This window comes from Brachyhypopomus gauderio, chromosome 17, assembly GCF_052324685.1.
Source record: "Brachyhypopomus gauderio isolate BG-103 chromosome 17, BGAUD_0.2, whole genome shotgun sequence".
In the NCBI taxonomy this organism is placed as follows: domain Eukaryota; kingdom Metazoa; phylum Chordata; class Actinopteri; order Gymnotiformes; family Hypopomidae; genus Brachyhypopomus; species Brachyhypopomus gauderio.
This window is the reverse complement of record NC_135227.1, coordinates 6842847-6855893: the sequence shown is the minus strand read 5'-3', so window position 1 is coordinate 6855893 and position 13047 is coordinate 6842847. Positions and strand designations below refer to the sequence as shown.

The 13047-nt window shown below is 39.7% G+C and overlaps 1 protein-coding gene and 1 non-coding gene across 2 annotated transcripts in view; both read right to left on the bottom strand.

The window, feature by feature from the left end:
- Window positions 1-39: 39 nt before the first annotated feature.
- Window positions 40-121, bottom strand: trnas-aga (transfer RNA serine (anticodon AGA)). The gene has a single exon. It is a non-coding gene; the product is annotated as a tRNA-Ser (tRNA).
- Window positions 122-2749: 2628 nt separating this feature from the next.
- LOC143480151 (latent-transforming growth factor beta-binding protein 2-like) overlaps window positions 2750-13047 on the bottom strand; it is a 92435-nt gene continuing 82137 nt past the window's right edge. The window contains exons 30-39 of the mRNA XM_076977645.1: window positions 10746-10871; window positions 10494-10643; window positions 8664-8867; window positions 8391-8477; window positions 7980-8108; window positions 7094-7234; window positions 6695-6871; window positions 6073-6360; window positions 5372-5521; window positions 2750-4239 (exon numbers count right to left, since the gene is read on the bottom strand). Of these exons, the coding sequence (XP_076833760.1) occupies window positions 4064-4239; window positions 5372-5521; window positions 6073-6360; window positions 6695-6871; window positions 7094-7234; window positions 7980-8108; window positions 8391-8477; window positions 8664-8867; window positions 10494-10643; window positions 10746-10871 (1628 nt within the window). The 3' untranslated portion in view covers window positions 2750-4063. The remainder of the gene's footprint in view (window positions 4240-5371; window positions 5522-6072; window positions 6361-6694; window positions 6872-7093; window positions 7235-7979; window positions 8109-8390; window positions 8478-8663; window positions 8868-10493; window positions 10644-10745; window positions 10872-13047) is intronic.

The following is a 13047-nucleotide window of genomic DNA, read 5'->3' as shown; positions in this document are numbered from 1 at the left end:
CGTTAATTTGTAAAAAAAAAAAAAAAAAAAAGAACGTTTCGTAGTCGGCAGGATTCGAACCTGCGCGGGGAGACCCCAATGGATTTCTAGTCCATCGCCTTAACCACTCGGCCACGACTACCTGAAAAATAAGGCATGTACTAAATAAATACAAAATATATACTAGTTTCCGTTTATTTTATTTTAAACCGTAGCTCACTTCGGATTTCAACATATTTTGTCGACATGGGTCATAAACAGATTTTGTCGTCGTCTAACTAGGACAAATGCTGTTTGGAACGTTGCCGTAGGTCGTCTGCGTTTGAAAGCAGTGCAAGTAAATCCACTTGGTGGTGCAGTAACACCACCAAGTGTTGAAGAAACCAACTTAAGATAAAATGGGTGGTTATAACCTCTTAAACCCTAATTCGAGAATTGCTTGCAAGGACTGTAGTCAGGAAGTTGAACTAAAGTTTAATGTTATTTTTATTGTATAGTAAACCTTCTTCATACTCACTCAGTGTGGTTATAAATGCAACATTGTCCTCTAGAACTGTTGACACATTATGAACAAAATCTAATTGGCATACAGTCCTATTTATGTTTTATCTTACCCTTGGAAGGCAATCCATCACTTCTTGGCTTATTAATATGAATATGTGACTTTCAGGCCAGAAACCTTCACTCAAGATGGTTTTCAAAGATCAGAGATAAACATACACAAAGTGAGAGAAAATGTTGTTTATATAAAAAAATATATCTATATGTACCATTAAAAACTTCAAAAGATATATATTAAACAACCATCTCTACATTTTGGGCAACAGTTTAACATTTTCAGAAGACTAGAGTTGTTAAGATGTTGCCTGGGAAAAAGTACTTTCTAATGGCATCAGTGAAAGTTATAAAACTTGGTTCTCACCAAGTTTCCAAAAAATGTAATTACATGCCAATATCCAAAATTAATAAACTATTTGGAAGACCTAGCAGAAGAAAGCCTGTGCTGTCAATAAAGGTGAGCTTGGAGTAAGAAAAGGTCAAGGTCATGCAGAAAATTAACTCCCACTCTAATGTAGTCATACAGTTGTGCTCAAAATTATTCAACCAACATAGCAGAAAAGTGTTTTAGCAAGTTTAAATGTTAAATAATTTTTTTTCTAATATACCAACAAATGTCGTGTTTGTGATTTCCTCTTTGACAAAATTGTTCCACCCCTTAAAAATGACCACTCTCAAGAAGAGGTTTCAATCAGGTGTTTTTCAATTAGGCACTGAAAGAACCTGTAGAACAGAACCATAATGAGCAGGACACTCAGCTCCTTGTAGACAGTTGATAGTGTTTGTGCAACATGGTGAAGTCCAGACAATGGTCAAAGAAGTGTAGAGAGGAGGTAACTGCAAGGATATAGATATGAAATATATCAAAGCAGCAAAGACATTAAACATTTCAAGAGACATAATTGGAAGCATAATTAGCTAATTTAAAGCTAAAGACAGTGGAAAAGCTACATGGCAATAAGAGGATGCTGACAGCAAGTGCCGTCAGGTACCTGAAACGAAAGGTGGAGAAAAATCCCCAGCTGACAGCTGAGGAACTGTGACAGGACTTGTCAGAGGGGGGTACTCAGGTATCAGGCCTGATAATAAGGTGCACATTACGAGATGAAGGCCTTCGTGTCAGAACTCCTAAACGCCCCTCTGCTGACTCCAAATCACAAAAAGAGTTGACTCCAGTATGCCAAAAACCATGTGGTCGAACCACAAAGGTTTTGGGATACTGTTATCTGGAGCGACGAGACCAAATTGGAACTCTTTGGGCCTATGGTTCAACAATATGTTTGGAGGAGGAAGAACAAGGCTTATACAGAAAATAACCTTGCCTACTATGAAGCATGGCAGTGGGTCAGTCATGCTCTGGGTCTGTTTCGCTTCTTCAGGTATAGGGAATGTCCACCATGTGGAAGGTACCATGAATTCTGTTAAGTACCAGGAGATCTTGGGTGGAAATGCCATGCACCAGTGACAAAGTTGAAGCTTTGGAGATGTTGGACCTTCCAACAAAACAATGATCCCAAGCATACCTCCAATTCTACCAGGGCTTGGTTGAAGAAAGGCTGGAAGATTCTGGAGTAGCCGTCACAATCACCCCACTTAAATTCCATAGAAAATCTCTGGTGTGCTTTGAAGAAGGCAGTTGCAACATGCAAGCCAAGAATGTCAACAAGAAACTTGTGTCAAGCTATGTTTCACGTCTGAAGGAAGTTATTACTGCCAAAGGCAGTTGTACTAAGTACTAATGTTGAAAGCGTCTAAGGGGTTGAATAATGTAATGTAAAAATATGTAAAATCAAATCAAATATATTTGTATAGCGCTTTTCACAACACATGTTGTCACAAAGCAGCTTTACAGGATTTACAAGTAAAAGTATGTAATAATTTGTTGGAATATTCGAAGAAACATTGTTGTAATTAAAGTTTCATTTATCTATTATACAAACCCTAATTTGATCTGATTCTGAAAATGATAGAAAATAAATGTTAAATTTGCTAAAAAAACGACTATGGGGTTGAATAATTTTTAACACACCTGTAGATCTGTGATGTAGTGGAGCTATTTTTCTTTTACATGCCTCTAATAAATAAATGAACAAATTTGAATGATATAAATATACCTGATATCATACCTCATACTGAAGTTCATATTCTCGCACACTGCTGACTCTGCAAGTTTTCATCTTCGAATATTAATGAAAACTGAAGAAACGACCAATGTCTATTTCAGACTTTAATGTCCAGAAACAACTACAATCAGAGGTAATCAATTTTGAATGAACAAAACATTTAGACCACAGTTTCCAATAAAAGGGCAGTCCTACAGCCTATGACCACCCTCACATATGTTTAAAACCACCTCCAAAACACCAAAAATCAAATGTTCATATTGGAGTTACTTCACTTCAAGACGCGTGGGCTACCAAGCTCAGCCTTGACCAGACACTATGTGTGTTTGTGTGTTATACTCACTCCATTTACAGCTGCAGCATCTATAAGCACATGTTCTAGCCTTACAGCCCACCACCTTGTATGATTTTAGACTGCTCTCCATGTTCAAAAGGAGGGCTCAACAGTGGAGAGATGAAGTGGTGTTGGGAGGGATGTAACTAATACCCATCCTCCTAAATTCTCTGCTATAATCCGAGTGGTGAAATGTCAATGTGAAATAGTTAAATGTGGCGCTGTTCAAAAACAGGACAGATTATTTTGTGTACAAAAGTGGTTTGTATTTTGTTCACCTTTTAAAACAGATCTAGATGTGCTGATTGTCTAGCCAGCAATAATGTATGGGTGTACTTTAATTCAAAGGAAGCTACATAATTACCAAGCAAATCTGACATATGATCTGTTTCTGAAAATATCTGGGCTATGTGTTTGCTGGATTGAAGGCACCACATAACAACTGTTAAAAAGTGCAGTCATTCCGTAAAATTACATTTCATTGTCTGCTCCACAGGGCAGGATACATACACTTTATCTGATACAGTGTAAACCACTTTTCATATATAAAAGAGTGCTACAATAACATTTGTACAGGTATCTATAAATCTACAAGGTTAATCGATTTTTTTTTTACTTTTAATTTTTTGTCAAATAAAATATTGAGTGTACTGAATGCAATATTAAAATATGTAACAAACCAATTTAATACATAGTACTAGATCTGTACAAAAGTCCAGACCTCCTCAGTGAAGCCTTTACTGACAAGTTTGAACTGGAATGATCTCTATTAACAAATCAGTTGTGAATAATACTGTGAATAACAACCACTTATTTTAGCATATGATGCTTAACATGCTGTGTCATTGATTTTGTTCTTATTCATTTTCTTAGCGCTGGGAGTCCTTAAAAAAGGAAATTTTAAAGATATTTTATATAGGCTTTAAAAATCATTACTCATTATGTACAAGTCTGAAGGAGCTCTGGGTAGGTGTAGTGGCTGGTTGCTTGTGTGGCACCCGGCTGGCTTGGCTTCACTGATGCAGGCCTAAGGTCAGTCCCTCAGAGCGCTCGTGGAGAGAGCAGGGTGTCACTTCCCTGCCCCGCTGGGCACAGAGGTGTCCTCCGTCGGGATGCACTCAGCGGGCTTGGAGGAGGCTATAAAGCCTGGTAGGCAGGTGCACTTGTAGGAGCCGTCTGTGTTGGTACAAAGGCCGTTCTTGCAAAGCTCCACGTTGTCACTGATGTCCTCACATTCATTTATGTCTAAACGAGGAGGAGAACATAAAACCGGGCATTAAGGGGTTGTGCAGATCAAGATGGCTTGATGGTTCTGCTCAGCTGTTGCTGAATGAGGATTTCTTATTTTCTTTGTGTTCCAAGTAATGTTTCTCACTCGGGTCACTGAGTCCTGAGTGGATAAGGACTACTGCTGCATGCTTCTTTGCATTCGTGAAGTGAAACACATTTTGCTGCCAGTGTCAGTCGTTAGATTAAGTCTTGATTTAGTGGAATAGAATAGACATATACAGGAGGAACAAACATCAGTCTTGACAGAGAACAGCTCCTCAGACTACATGTATTCTGGACTGGTTCAAGGAAGCATTTAAATTTTGGATTTGTATCAAAGCTGTTTAATATAAGATGTACATTTGCTCCAAACACACATCTTTTCTCTGGGATGTTTTCCAACAATAACACAACATAACATGTAATAACACTGACATATTGCATATTGCCTAGGAAGAAACAAAGTCAGCAATTCAACTGACTCCACATACGTTTACTTCAAGTTAAAATTATACCTTTGTTCATATTTAAATGCATCATATATATGTGCTTATTTTAAAATTTATTTACTTTACATAATGAACCTGAATTTGACACTTTTGTCTTTACTGGCTGCTGTAAATACAATACAATTTGAATGTTCACTCTTTTACACACACACACACACACACACACACACACACACACACACACACACACACACACACACACACACACACACACACACACACACACACACACACACACACACACACACCACACACACACACACGTTTCAGGCATATCAATTTGTTTGCAACACAGCTTATAAGAATTTTTAAGTTTTAAATGTTACTCTTATGAGCTTGGTCATAGTGTACATTGTAAACAAATTTAATGTCAGATTGTGAAAATGTTATTAGCGCATATGTCTTTTGTCTGTAATTAGGGAATTAACTAAGCTTTTATTTTAAAAGTTGAACCCTGATGGCCTAAGATCATTTTATTGTGGTTTCAGGTTTATATGAAACATTTGGACAGACTACATATTGTTATACATAAAAAGATCCAAATAAAAAAAACACTGGCAGTGTGACAGAGTTGAGAAATAAACGACCAAGGACCTTACCGATGCACGCCATCTTGCCCAGGTCGAGTTCGTAGCCATCAAAGCAGTCACAGGTGTAGCCCTCTTGCACCCGCACGCAGCGGCCGTTCTCACAGCCGTTCAGGACGCCGCACTCTTCCGCACGCAGGCCCTCAAAGCCTTCACTCCGACCTAAAGACACAAAACCTCCGGTTCACTCTGCACTCTTCTGTGCCTACCTGGATCTGCTGCATCTGCAGAATTAGCACTGCTATTTCTACTGGGGAAGGTCTATTGTTTGACAGTGTGTGGTTTTTCACTGTACAGATCAGCTCAGAAAACACTTCAGCAGCTAGCACACACATTATTATGTATCCTCTTATTTGCCCCTGTGCCCATTGTGTTAATGTGACAGTCATTTTGTGCTTAATGTTCTGGGTGTGTTTTCCTGTGTATTCACACTATTGTTGTGTACTGTGCTGTCGTGCTGTGTTATGCAATCGGACTTTATAGTTCTGTATACTGTGCTGCTGTTCTGTTGGGTTGTACCATAGATCTGAAGACATAATATCTTGTTCCAGTGTGTGCTGTGTATATGGAGGAATGACAATAAACCATAAACATAAAACTTGTGTAATTCAAACCCCATTATTGCTAATGTGTAGTCCATGCACCGATAATAGCATTTCATCTACTAACTGTAAGTATCTTATCTATACTATCTCTTAGTAGAATTATCTTACCTGCGTAGGGATCCAGTCGCAGTGGTGGCCGGTTCTCTCTGGGTCTAAGCACAGGTACTTGTATCGACTCTCTAGAGCCATAGTCGTTTGAGTGACCAGTAATGTCAGGGCCATTCAGAGGACCTTCAGGGCCATAGTAGGTTTCTCCTCCCCAGACACCATAGTTACTCCAGTATGGTGGTACATAGAGTCCATCAGGGGAGGCGTCTGGTCCATATTCAAAGCCTGGAGTCTCCCGCAGGCTGTCTGAACCCCTCTGAGGCAGGTTACACAGCATGGCAAAATCCTCTATGTAGAGAATTTATATGGGTTACACTTCAATTAGGTGTTACTTATCGATTTTTTATGTACTATGTTCCTGTCTCTAAAAACACAGCTAGATGGTAATTTATGATTTTGTCCTAGTTGTACTAGCATTAGGATAATTTACATGGAGACAACCAAGCAATTCTGTAAGATGCTCTGGACAAAGGCATCTGCTAAATGCTCTGTATGTAAATATCTTTGACATTTGATATTTGCAAATATATTATTCTTATAACTTATGCGTCACTACGTAACTGCCTTGCAGGTAAGACATTTTCATCTAACTCCAATCTGACATCTAGTTGTAAACACATACCAGATAATTTCTCAGGACATAAGGCACACTGTGAACTCCAAGCAACACCATGGAGACAGCAGCACTCGGTGTAAGTGGTCCTTATATTAATCATAGGATCAGAACACGTGCTATCGTGTTTCAGCTCCTTCCAGCAGATGTCTGCGTGAACGTCATCTTCATCACGCTCATGAACACCTTCAGGTAGAAGGAATAACAACGTGAACTAGAAACACAGAAGAGCAGAGGGAACAGAAATCTAAAACTACCAAGAGCTTGAGAAAACGCATTGACACTTGTGGTTGAAATGTTTCGAACGGCAGCTTCAGTTGCAATTTGTAGTTCGGTTTCCAAGGCAGGTTATACACAAGACAGCATCTGAGATACGCATCTGCGTCATGGAGATCAGGTGCGCCTCACCCTGTGTGCTGTTGACAGGAATGCAACGCCGCTGTGTTATGTCCAAAATCAGCGGAGGGCTGCAGAAGCAGTTGAAGGAGCCGCCTGTGTTCACACATGTTCCACGTTCACACACGACCTCCTCCTTACATTCATCGTAGTCTGAGGCAAAAGCACAGAAATAGGGTTACCATAGGGTTAGGGTTAGAATAACCTAATTAAAGTTAGAAACATAGTTTCAATAATACCTTTAGGAGTAATTAGAGTGACCCCTTAGAGTGACCATTTAGACTGACCGTTTAGACCGACCCTTTACAGTAACCCTTAAGAGTGACTCATTGGAGTAACCCTAAAGAGTAACTGTTTATTCTGACCATTTAGACTCTTTAGAGTGATCCTTTAGAGTGACCATGTAGAGTGACCCACTGTAGTAATCCTTTAGAGCAGGGGTTCTCAACTGGTCTCACCCAGATATTTATAATTTTATTATTATTATTAAAATTATTATTATTAATATTATAAGTCATGACCCACTTTTATAAAATACAACTGTTATTAACTAATTATAAGGGTAAACAATTGGTGGTTACCATAGCAGCAAGAATGATTTGCATGTCTTTTTTTCAAGATAAAAGACAAGTACAAAATCAGAAGAGCATTATTTATTTATTTATTTATTTATTTTTACAAGCTGTCTGTGACCCACCCAGACCCACCAGTTGAGAATCATTGCTTTAGAGAAACCCTTAGATTGACCCCTTAGAGTGATGCTCATCTTAATTTGGATTATTTTTAATGTAACAATTTTGTTTATTTCCAGTAACCTGAAAACTATTTCGAAGTGCATTTCAATGTTTGAAAAGCACTATGTAAATTGGGTTCATACAAATTTGCTCCCAGTACTTACCAACACATTCCATACGGATGTTGTCATAATAGTAGCCATCACGACAGAAGCAGGAGTATGAGGAGTCATAGTTTAAGCAATGACCATTTTTACAAATCTCTGAGCCAAACATCTCACACTCGTCTGCATCTGAGGAAAAGAGCAGTTATGAAAGACAATGGAAAACTTGTTCTGTCTGGTAAAAAAATGTAAAGTATGTCTCGTGACAAACATGCACTGCCACAATAAATAGTTCACAAAGAGACTTTTACAGTTTGCCATAAATATTAGTTCTATAGGAACATGAAGTAAAAAAATAACAACAACAAAACAATCCTGATCATCACGTCTTTTAGTCTTATCAGTCCCACCTGTAAGAACAAAAATGACCTCACAGTTGTTTATAAACAAGACCGTCGTGTGCAGACGTACCTTGGAGCTGGAGCTGAGGAAAACCTTGGACTGAGGAGATGACCGAGAGAATGCCAGAGCCATGTGGGCAAAGCCAGTCGTACTCGACTGAAGACAGACCACAGAGGGCACAAAATGACTACAGATTACACCAGTCATTACAAAATGGCATATTTAATGGAAGTGTAGAGCAGGAAGGTTTAAGGTGTGGCTAAAACCAAAACAAACCAACCAAAGCTTTGATGAAAGAGATAAATAAACACTCTATTGTGATTGGCTGTGTCGTTGCTGTACCTTGTCCTATCAGTGGACAAGGGTGGATCTCACAGTTGTCTCCCCAGCCAGCACCCACAGTGCAGCAACATTCCTGCTTCGTGGCATTGCGGGACAGGACGTTTTCACACAGGTCAGCGTCGTTTAGGTTGTAGTAGCACTCCTTCCTCTGGTCCTCATCAGAGGCACCCGGATCAGGAGCAGAGAGCTCAGGTCCTGGCGATACTGATGCAATTCCCACATATAACGCACAAAAAAATAAATCAGTAAAAGCGAGAGGAGCAATGATTGTGGTAAGCACTTTATGAGAAGAACACCACTAATCCATGTCTCACACCTGAGATAAACAGCCTGAAATGTGGAACTGTGGGACATGGGAGAACAGCTCGTAGGGGCCTGGAAGCATTTCACAATGCTGTAATGTTTACTGGTTAATTCCAGCACAGCTTGACATGACCTGATCTCTGTATTGTGGATTCTAGCCATATCTAAACAACAGGCTCAGTAAAACCTCTGGTAAAGTTAGCAATCCTGATCTTTTTCACTCATGTGATTTACACATGTCACAACAGTTAACATACCACAATGTACAAGGGATTTAGAATATTTGAGGTTTTCTGTAAATATCTTACACGTGAATATACAACAGAGACACCACAAGGACAGACCAATTGCATAAAGTTACTTCTTTCTTTTCCAAATCACACTGCATGTCAGTAATATGTTTATGCTCAAGGCTGTTAGTGGTAAAAAAAATGTTTCCAGATATGCACTGCCAATAGCTATACCTTATCCTTGTTTTTCTTGGAACAGAATTAACTTTACTGAAACTTGGCTTAACAGTCTGGATGTCAGTCTGACTCAGAAGAAGAAATATTAACAATGCTTTATTCGATTTCCCCCTTTCCTCTTTTCCTTACTAATTCAAATCAACTATTAAGTATGAAAAGTATGAAACACACACACACACACATACATACATATATAGGCGTGTGTGTGTGTGTGTGTGTGTGTGTGTGTGTGTGTGTGTGTGTGTGTGTGTGTGTGTGTGTGTGTGTGTGTGTGTGTGTGTGTGTGTGTGTGTGTGTGTGTGTGTGTATTCTGTGTGACAGAATTAACGATGCTGCTGGACAGGTTTGTAAACAAAATGCTATCTGTGTTCCTAACATGAAACTGTGAGTTGCAGACTTTACATAATGACTGAAGTATATAAATCATTACCACTTAGAGAGCTAACTAGCTAAATAATGCTTGTCAACTGCATCAGTCCCTTGCAGATAACAATGCTAGCTTGCTAATTAGGTTTCAAACTAGCGCAGACAGTGATTGATGGATGCTCATTGGATAGCAAAAACCCTCCATTATTTTCAGCAGCAATTTGTTATGAGCCAAATTCTAAGTGTTTATAGGTTTGTAATTTCACTATCAAAAAGTTACATTTTGCTGGCATGACACCCTTCAGACATGGGAGCATGATGACTGCTCTGGCTAAATCAATTCTTAGCAGGGGAGAGCTGTGTTGAGAGACAGAAGATCTTTTTGTGTTGAGTGAGAGTGGAAGGTGGAAAATTACTAAAAATAATTCCAGTGTTGTTGTGTTCAACTACTTTACAGCTACAGGTGGTGTTTCATCAAACTTGACTAATGCACCTTTGAATCAGTAAAATGTATCTAGATGCTTCCACATGTAATTCATCTGTGTTAAAGCAAGACAGCAACACATGAAATTAATTCATTTCATATTGTATTTACCTATATTGTAAATTGCATCAATTAAAGCATTTTACCTACTGACAACGCAACAAAGGTTTTGATTCATGCACATGTGTGTAAGCTTTTACGTTTTCTTACCTGCTATGTTCACGTGGCGGGGTCTGCACTGGTTAGTGATGGGGTCAAACTCCTCCTCCTCACTTGGGCAGAGGCACAGAAAACTTCCCTCCACGTTCTCACACAGAGCCTCCCCACACAGAGCAGAACTCTTCTCACACTCATTTATGTCTGCCATGTCAGGAAGGCACACACACTGTAACTGTACGTTTTAAACTGTTTAATTATGTCTCGCATGCATTTAAGATGAAGCACTTGCTTCTTTCTCCATACCAATGCAGCCTTGTCCCTCAGGCGGGTTGGTGTATCCTTGGTCACACTGACACCGGTAAGATCCGTCCGTGTTCTCACAGTAGCCATGTTTGCCGCAGATTGCCTCATCCTCGCACTCATTAATATCTAAGCAGGAAAGCAACATCAGACAGAAAGGAAGATGAAAAACTAAACCAATGGAGAGAGATGTGAAGACAGGAGGGACTGGTGTTGGTACATTGCCTGAACAGTTCAGAGGCTCTTTAGTATGCACTCAAATGGCATCATTTAACATGCAGTCTGTTGATAACTGGATGACCTTTCATGGTAATCAGAGGAATTCTCCCATCCCAAAATACCAATGATTCAAAGTCAAAGCTGTTATCAATGTATCAAATGCGACTGAGCATTTGAAAATGCCCCCACTGTTGTTAATACCATTTCATCATGTTGTTTCGTTATTTTAGTCAGATGTGTTTTTCAGACTGCCTAAGCAGGAGATCTGTGACCTGTGACCAGATGAAAAGTGATTCTATTGCTGTTTTGGCCCTCTGTCTGTATGCAGTACGCACTAGTGGAACAAGCATCTGGAAACCTTCAGTCTGGAGCATAGATGCTGTGGAGTGACTTGCTGCCTTCTCTCTCCACAGACCTGGGAGGTCATATTATGTAACTGTGTGGGGCCTTCAGATTTCTCTTAACCAATGTTTTATAATGAGAAAAATGAACTGAAAACTTTCATGTTCCACATTTGGTATGAAAACAGGCTTTGAGAAATGCTCCAACCCAGAGCTATTCTTCATATGAATCATTGTAGGTCTATTTTGGAACAATACTTGGAAGTCAGTACATTTTTCATTAGTGTCGCATGGACGTTTTCTCAGAAAACTGGGTGTAGAAGCAGTTTTTGATCAGATCAGATTAGCCTCGTCATTGAATCTTTGGTCAGGGTTTAGCTAAGTCTAAACATAAATAATCCTCCTTACGAATATTGACACTTTAAAATTTCTAGCATAGTGTCAGAGGGAGATTCCTGTTGTCTTGAGCAATTTTTCAGAGACTATAAACGATGAATGACTAATATAATATGGTAAGACTCAGCCATTAAAGAGCACACGGCAGGATCCAAACTCCATTCTTTTACACATACCAGAAGGATTGGATCTTTTTTGCCTTAAAAGAAAGCCAGTATGAGGGATAACCACAATTTTGGCAATCAGACTCATAAGCTTCAAATTATGTAACAACGAAACAATAAATCAAAGCCATGCTGCCTGAGCTCAGAGGGTACACCTTTTACTGTGTGTACACCGCACACGGCTAAAATCCATGAAAGACTGGGACTAATGCTCTCCATCTCATTGCTTAACATTTGTTAGCAATTTCACCTTGAAATGGGGTTATGCAATAACTGAAGTTTGGGAGAAAGACCATGCCTCAAACTCCTTCCTTCTAGATAATATATTCCCTATTCCCCACTACTGTTCTGTGTGAGGAGCGTTTGCACTGCGTCCGCCTCTTCGTTTCCTCCAACACTCCGCTCACGGACTCTGGCAAGGGGTCCGTCCATCTAGAGTGAGGCTGAAGCCGCCCAAGACTCCAGCTCTCCAGGTTCTCAGAGTTCTTTCCCCTTTCAGTGTTCACTCAAGCTTCAGTCGATTAACTCAAAACACGGTCTGCGCTTTCAAATGCATAATTGGATCGTAGTGAGCCGAGCCAGGACACGACACATGAAGAGAAGAAATTATAACTGACAGGGGAAAAACACAACAAAAAGCAGTGCGGTGATTTTACACCAGTAACTGCTCTCCATGGTTCATATGATTAATCCCAGGCTGATACAAACCTTAGTGTTTACCTGGGTCAGTGTCTCAAAACTGATTTTCATTTATTTCCATCAGCTACCATTAGTGTGTTATACAGCAGAAACATAAAATGTGAAGCAGACAGTCACACAGAAAATGCTGTGTACTGCTTGGTCTTTCAGAAGAAGGGCATTTGTTAGCACCTTTTAATGAAATACAGAAAAGTAGAGGTGATGCTAATCAACACGCTAATAAAATTTGATGTAACCCACAATAGCCTAATAAATGAGAAACTGCTCCTGGCAAATGGCATGTTGGAATGTTCATTAAACACCTTATTGGGTGTTTTGATGGGCTAAAACGATCGGAGAGAATATTTCCTAAAAAGCACACGAGACAGGAACAGGGGCGACACCCTCCTGCTCTCCCGAGCTGCTCTGGCCTGTGGCTGAACTACAGGGACGGGAGCCAAATGGCTGGAAAGCAATCAGACACTCTGCGGTGAGGGAATACTGCAG